This window comes from Necator americanus, chromosome IV (genome assembly GCF_031761385.1).
Source record: "Necator americanus strain Aroian chromosome IV, whole genome shotgun sequence".
NCBI classification, from domain to species: Eukaryota; Metazoa; Nematoda; class Chromadorea; order Rhabditida; family Ancylostomatidae; genus Necator; species Necator americanus.
Genome location: NC_087374.1, coordinates 4,810,698 through 4,818,889, shown reverse-complemented (window position 1 = coordinate 4,818,889; position 8,192 = coordinate 4,810,698). Strand labels below are relative to the sequence as shown.

The 8,192-nt window shown below is 38.7% G+C and overlaps 1 protein-coding gene across 1 annotated transcript; it reads right to left on the bottom strand.

The window, feature by feature from the left end:
* On the bottom strand, window positions 1–8,192 carry RB195_000394 (uncharacterized protein; the record flags this gene model as incomplete). Its single annotated transcript, XM_064196712.1, has 9 exons — window positions 1–215; window positions 1,034–1,181; window positions 1,675–1,753; window positions 2,367–2,413; window positions 5,220–5,330; window positions 6,411–6,474; window positions 6,650–6,774; window positions 7,645–7,746; window positions 8,118–8,192. The coding sequence occupies 9 exons, from the start codon at window positions 8,190–8,192 to the stop codon at window positions 1–3; spliced, it is 966 nt and encodes a 321-aa protein (XP_064052593.1).

Genomic DNA, 8,192 nt, shown 5'->3' with positions numbered 1-8,192 from the left:
TTAGATGCGTGGTCCGATTCGTAAGAACGGAAGTCGTCGTGGGATGCTGGTGCTTCGTTGTCTGCGTGGTCGATATTGTAGGACCAACGGAATCTCCCTGACGTTTTCCGTCAAAAATGGATGGGTAAGAAGTTGAGCCGCTGTCCATCTCCAACTTGATTCCAAACAAACTTGACGCTTTACGAGATCCAGCAAGGAGGAATTGGTGGTGTGAACTAAAAATTTGAGATCAGCAGAGATTTCTTCCATAGGTAGATGCATAAATAATGGCAATTTTTAATGTAAAACCTCGTGCACAGAAAAAAAGGGTTTAGCGTTATGTAGCTTTGTTATTTGGCAGTTTGTTAATTTTTAGATAAATAAAATAAAGTCTCAAGACGACAAAATTTTTTTCCTGCTCCTCCTGAAAAGCGTCACTTTCTGAAAAAAAAAAAAATTATATAGTAACACGGCGGTCAGTGTCAGACAAATGTTATAGTCTCAGTTTTATAAAACGCTTAATTTACCATTAATCTTAATCTACAAATTAGTTTTTTTTAAAGACCTTTATATGTGCCAAACCTTTATATGTGCCATAAAACAGAATCAAGAAAGAACACTGCTCGCTAGAATTTCGGCTAAATTTTAAAAAACAAGGTTCTAGGAATTTAAGGAATAAGCAACTTTCAGACGGCAAAATCTTGCGCTGTTGAGTTTTATGCGAGTGGACCTCTTTTATAGTTTTATTTAATTATTTGACATGCAAAAAAAATTAGGAAAGAAAAATTCTTATGAAATTGTTGCTGGTTTTCTTTGACACACATTCATATCGATATCATTCATAATTCATTCATTCATTCATTCATTCATTCATTCATTCATTCATTCATTCATTCATTCATTCATTCATTCATTCATTCATTCATCCATTCATTCATTCATTCACTCATTCATTCATTCATTCATTCACTTATATCGATAAAACGACGAAACCCATGCAATTTTAAGGTCAATCGACGAATGCCTTCTCATATTTTCTTCTCCGAGTCCTTACCTGCTATTCGCATTCCATCCGCTGGAGCATCGTTCTCAAACATAAGTTTCCCGGCATCCGGCATTGTAGTCCACGAAGGCCACGTATGCTCGGATGGTGTGCCCAACACGGAGAAGATTCTCGTGATTTGTTCAATATCGCTATTACCCTAAAATGCTAATTTTTGCTTATTTACCACAATTTTATCCATCAACACTTAAGTCACATCCGGGTCCCACCATAAGTGAAAAGAATATGGAAAAAGTGCAGGTTAAAAGAATCACTCCACGAATATGAGGTGGTACGAATTTCAGGTGGGGAATTCGTCTACGGGGTCGTAGATTATGGAGAGGTGGGTGATTCCGTCCATTTCTTGCAAATCGGCATAAAAAAACGGCCCGGAAAGATGCGGTGCGTGCACACGGCTGGTGCGCTCCAATCGGACTCGTAGAAAACAGCGCACCGGAACGCTCGAAGCCTAGATTCGTGGGGTGATGCCTTTAAAGTGCTGAAAGTGCAGTGCTGATGGCGGTTTTTTTTTTCTCGGGCTCCAAAAATCCAAAGATTTTTTTTGTCAACACTTGTGTTTTCTTTTTGGTTTGTGATACAAGTGTATCCAACCACAAATTTCCTTATTTTTGAAAAGAAATATTATGACAAACCGGAAAAAGAGGGAAGACGTTAACGAATTCAGCCAGTATACATCCAAGAGCCCAAATATCCACCGCAGGAGTGTAATGCCTAAAGAATGCTGCGATATGGTCGGGTCGACATGAAAATCGATGCAGTTGCGTAAGCGACTGCGCTTGAAGCGTTCCGGTGGAGCGTAGCGGATCGGATCGAGATAGGACTATCGTAAACTGCAGCAATGAGTTACGCTAGCAAAGGTCCCATCTATACATGCAATAGTTGGAGCCGGTGCTTCGATCCCTTTCATTTTTGGACGATGAGCAAATGGACCCATTAACTTACGGGCTGTTGTCGAAGGGACCCCCTTTACTCTTGGACCGTTGTCGAAGGGACTCGTTTTACTTTTGGGACGTTGGCGAAGGGACCCTCACCACTTGAACAGCACCCCGTGAGCTAAGCCCCCTTAATCCGAGGAGGGTCCGGCTCCTCCATATCGTACCCACGGTCTCATCTCGATCCTAACCGCTACGCTCCACCGCACTGCATCGAGCACAGCCACCTACGCAAGTGATGTGGGGTTGATGCTGTTTTGGGACCCAACTATACATGATAAAAGAACGTGAACGTTACTTTACTTTAATTTTCGAAAAAAAAAACGCAATATATTTTTTAAAGACCGTAAAATGCTGCAAATAAGTGTGAACACACTTTCCTGGAAACTCACCGACATCCGAAGAGAAGCTCAGGAGCACGGTATTGACGAGTGGCGACCTAAAAGTTGGGAATAATTAGATACAAGTCAAGCATTACGTTGAGAAAAAGTCATGAGCGTTTTTTTTTTCGAAAGTAAAGAAATACAATTGGATTATTAATGTTATTATTATTGTTATTATTATTATTATTATTATTATTATTATTATTATTATTATTACTATTATTATTATTATTACATTTTAGAAGAGTTCTCCATTTGTTTTAGAGTTCTCCCATTCTCGTTTGCTAGAGAAGTTTTTGCCATCAAGATAGCAGCATTACGATTTTTTGAATTTTTCAAAATGATTTTGGGTTTTTCTAAGGGTAATCAAAGTGGAGTGTCAAGTGGGGAAAATGGAGCATATTCGGAAACATTTGTTTTTTTTTTTGCAATTAATCGACATCACTGCCCCCTCTGAAACTGAAATTGGTGCTGTGTGTGTGTGGAGAAGGAGCAGTTCTTGAAAATATCATTGCCTTTTTTCGAAATTAAAAATTGGGAATTTCGTGCTCGAAAACTGATCGCACACTCGCTAGACTAATTGAAATAAACTGATAGGGAACTCATTTCTTTCCTATTTTTCTGGAAGCAAAAAAAAAACTACAGAAATTCATCAACATTATACTCTTCATTGTTGTTCCTCCTAATGCTCTCAACAATTTTCTTTCATCTTTCGGTAGTTCTTCGATGGTCTTTATTGGATTTCTGGGTGTTTTTTTTTTCTGCGATTTTCCCTATTTTCAATGTCCTTGTCGTTTTTTTTTTCAAAATTCCCATGCCTTTTTCGATGTCATCTGTGCGAAATACAAATCTCGCAAACAGTTCCAGCGACTTTATTATTTTTTGACGCAAGAAAACCAAAAGTGTTGAAAATGCTCGATTTCGGTCTCCTGACACTCTACTTTAATGGACTGAAGAGAAAGAATAAAAAAGACAGAAAATTAAGGTACTGTACATATAACTCTTCAAAATATTTTTTTTAATTTCTGTGTCCATTGTTTGCTTACAAAAAAAAAAGAAACGCTCACAACTTATTCCTCAATCCAATAAAAATCGTTCGAAGAACAACAACCACTCCCATAAAAATAGGATTTTTTGAAAATAGTGACAGGTTTTTTCATCAAGATTTTGAAACATTGTAACGCAATTTAGCACATTCTTGAATTTTATTTCCTTCTCATATTCTGCCTAGGAGCTTTTTTTCGCCTTTTTTTTTGTTGCGCAGGGAAAAAGCTCTTTCTTTTTGGAAAATTTTGGAAGCTAGTGTGTACAAGAAATTTTGCAAAAAAAAACAACTGTTGTTTTCTGAGCGACACGCGACAGAAGTGGTTTATTTGAACGCCAAGTTTGTCCAACGTTTATTTACCAGTTGAAAAAGATCCGTAAAATTAGTCTTAGGTAACCATTCTATAACGTTTTCCAGAGAATCAAAAGCAGATCTAGTCGAAGACAACGAAAGAAATGGGAGGGAACCCCAGCGGGGAAACATTTTTGACCAAAAACAATTGCTAAATATTTTGTAGCAACATAGTTGCGCTCTCAGAATCCCGCTGAAATTTCGTTCTGTTTACTATATGGAATAAAAGCAGCAAGGACTGCTTCTTGTGTGGTTTTTTTTTGTTTTTTTTTTGTTAGTGGAATAAACATTATATACAACATTTTTTATATCTCAGCATTGAGAAAACTCATTAAATAAGCTAACAATACAATAAATAAATAAGAAACTGCTGTTTTGGCTGTTTCCAAGAGGTTCACCTTCACATAAGAAAATTATAATTGAGAAATGCGTAGCGAAAACGTCGTCAAAGGTCCGCAAAAAATGACGAGAGGATATTTTATTCGATATTACTGCCTGGTCTCGTTGTGTAATGTGCAAATATTCGAGCCCGGATCACATTAGGCGCAAAAATGAAAGCTATGGACTCATTAATAAAGTGAAGGAAAGCTCAAGCGAAGTCTAAACCAATTTGAGGGACTCTGAGGGAAAAAAAAGGATTTTAACGATGACACAGAAGTTACAAAAAGCACATGGCTTGAATCACAGCGCATGGATTTCGAATATCCATTTCATTTCAGTTCCTCCTTCTTCTTGCGCACAGCAATTTCGATTAAATTAGACATTTCCGTAATTGCACTGTTTCTTTAAGAAACAAAAAAAGAAATTTTGAAAAAGACATTTTTCTAGATCTAAATGGATTTTTAAATTTACTATTTAATATACTTAACTGGCACAGATTCTGCAAACAGTCGAAACCTTAGGGTGCCGAAGACTTTTGATTGTTTATTCTGCGAAACAACAACAAACAAATCTCTGATCTACCGGATGCTGGACAATTCTTTTCGTTCATGCTCTCTTGATCCTGCATCCTGAACATATTTGAATATATAGTCGGGTCAAAACGAACTGAAATGCGGTACAGTTGCGGCTGCGCTCGAAGCGGTGCGGTGGAGCATAGCGGTCAGGATCTGGTGAGGACCCTTGCAGGGACCGCTCATTGCTGCAGTTCAGCAAGGTCCCACCTCGATGCCAATCACAACCCCAACCACGCCACTTCAAGCGCAGCCGGTTGCGCAACCGTTTACGCAAACGCACCGAGCTTCGTGCCGTTCAGGGTCCCATTATGTTTAATAGCAGAATAACTGTTACATCTACTGTCACGAAAAAATGCACAAAGCACCCAATTAAAATTAATTAATGATTAATAAAAAAAAGATGATCGAAACATTAGATATGAAGGCGGCAACGAAATATTCGTTGTTAGATATAGGATGAATAAACATTTGTCCCATAAAGGTATAAATATTATGACATAAATAGCATACGTTCTCTTCGTATTCCCTATCTTCTCCTGGATAAAAAAGGCACGCTTGTCCAAAGTCGGCGATCTTCACCTGGTTGTGCGATGTGACCAGAATGTTCTCCGGCTTCAAATCCTTAACTATCTGATGTAAGAACAGGAATGACCAAATAAGAAATAGTTACTAATAGTTTTTTTAGTTACTAGCAGCTTGCAACATTCCTTGTGATTAATCTCAGTCCCCTCTGTTCCTCACAAATGCAAAGTTAATGTCCAGCACGGTGCAAGGTTAACCAGAGGTTCTTACGGGGTTCCTGACATACATATAAATGAACATGAAAATGCCCAAAGGAGTCAACACCAATGTTACTCTATAAAATTATCGCACGATCAAGATTTGTTGCACTCATCGTGCCCTAGGGAACGAAGAGTCCATTGCTGCCCAACTGTCTGTCGATATATGGTTAGATATGGTTAAAAATAGGGTCAGGTGTAGCGCAGCGGGTAAGAGATTCGGCTGAGACCGCACGATCGATCGATGGTTCGAAACCGCCTAGACACATCGGCTAACCACCGCAAGTCATTGTATAGGCTAGTTACAGGTTCGTAACCTGAAACGGTTCTGAACTGAAGTGAACGAGGTGGCGCATCCCAAGCGGATTGACTGACGCCAGACACTTTATTCTTTATTTATTCTTATTTGTTATTTTTATTTATTACTCTTTATTTGTTTGAATTCCGTCCCAACTCGTCTAGATTTGATTGCAATATTTGTGTTTGAGATTTGGCAGCCTCAGCAATGTAATATTTTGGGGTGTCTTTAATTTGTCATTTCTCATATTTCTCTCTTATTCTCTCAACTTTCTCTGACAAATTTTTCATTTCTCACAAATTCTCCACACCAACAAACTGTGTACAATCATTGCTGATATTTAAATCTGCGAAAAAACTCATAAAATTACCGGATAACGTATCAACTTAGTATTTCCCCGAAAAAAAGATGAATGGCATGACACGCTGAATGAATTGAAGTAGTCGAGAAGCGGCACCCCTGGACAACCCACGAGCAAGTAATAGCATTTACTCCGAAGAACAGTGGTAATTTTTGCGAGGAACCGCTTTTAGACAAAATCAAAGTAAGCTGAGACTTAGCTCATTTGAACGCTCTATCTGAGTAAAAAAAAAAGTGATAAAAAATAAAATAAAAAACACTTACTCTATGCATTATATACAACGAATGTATGTACTTCATTCCATCAACGATCTGCCTGAAGAAGAATCTGAAAAAAAATCCAGTGTAAATGTAGTGAGAGGACATATTCTAGGCAAGAGCAAAGCTCTCTCCATATAATGGATATTATTGTACTCCTCCAAAAAAATCATAATATGCTTCTTAGGATTTTTTTTCCAGAAAGTTTTATGAGCTCTAGCGTATATACGATATATGTAGCTTACCTCAAAAAATATTCTTCTTGTGGTCGATGCGGGTCAGAAATGATGTTGCTCAAATTAAACGGGATGAATTCGGTAACCAGTGAAAGAGAATCACGTGAGCAAAAGACGTCGAGCAGTTTTAGCACCTGCAGTAAAACTTTTCCAGAAACGTCGACAACGACATCAAGAGACATATAGAGGAAATATTTATTATTATTAGTATTCATTATTTTATTTACTTTTCACAGTACAGCGTCAGAATTGAAGGGTTTCATCACATTTTTCACTTACTCGATGTTGTTAAAGGCATCACCCCAGGAATCTGGGGTGGTACGGATTTCAGGTGGGTTATGCCTAAACGGGGTCGTAGATTTTGGAGAAGGTGATTCTGTCCATTTCTTCCTAATTTCCATAGAAAAAAGGCCTGGAAGACGTGGCGCGTGCACAAGGCTGGCGCGCTCTAATCGAACTCCTCGTAGAAAATAGCGCCCCGAAACGCTCGAAGCCGTAACTTACGGCCCGTTTTTCACGGCAATCAGGAAGAAATGGACAGAATCACCCCATCATCTACGACCCGTATAGCCATAACCCACCTGAAACCCGCACCATCCAGATTCGTGGGGTGATAGCGACTTTTCAACTTACTACCGTAAGAAAGCAACGCACGCTTAGAAGCACATAAATCCTAAATCACAAAGAAAATCCGTAGATTATGCTGGGAATTTCAAAAAAAAAAGTTCCTTATTGAAAAATGTGGTCAACGTATCGAAGGTTTTTACCAGAGTGGTGGGGTTTTCTTGGATCTTGGCATAGTCATTTTTTTTGCCATAAATTGATCACCAAACCAAAAATTGTTAATAAGAAGGTGCATTTATACAAAATAATTCATATGCACATAGCACTAACAATCATTTCATAGCCAATACAAAATTAAAATTAAAACGAGTAAATTAAAAAGAAAATTACGAAGGAATATTTCTAACCAGCATGGAGGTAGTAAATAAACTACAGCCTACCTTAGGATGGTGAAGATTCCGCAACGCACACAATTCCCGTAGTATTTGAAGCTGATTTCTGGATGTTACTGTCATCTTCTTTATGGCAACAGTTCTGCCAATCTATGATATGTAGCCGCAGTTTAATCCAAGGAACATCGTTATTGAATTTGTTTAAAGGGATCACTCCACGAATCTGAGGTTGGATCATGGGTTTCAGGTGGAGTTTTCGTATACGGGATCGTAGATTATGGAGAGAAAGGTGATCCCGTCCATTTCTTCTTAATTGCCGTAAAAATACGGGCCAGAAGATACGGCTTCGAGCGCTCCGGCGCGCTATTTTCTACAACGAGTTCGATTGGAGCGCGCCAGCCTTTTGCAAGCGCCGCATCTTCCGGGTCGTTTTTTACGGCAATTAGGAAGAAACGGACGAATACTCCACCTAAAATCCGTACCACTTCAGATTCGTGGTGTGATGCCTTTTAACTCACTACCTCTTTGGTTTTCGCTCGAAGCACGATTCCATATGCTCCTTGACCTACAGGTCGGACGACTTCGTAGCGATCCAT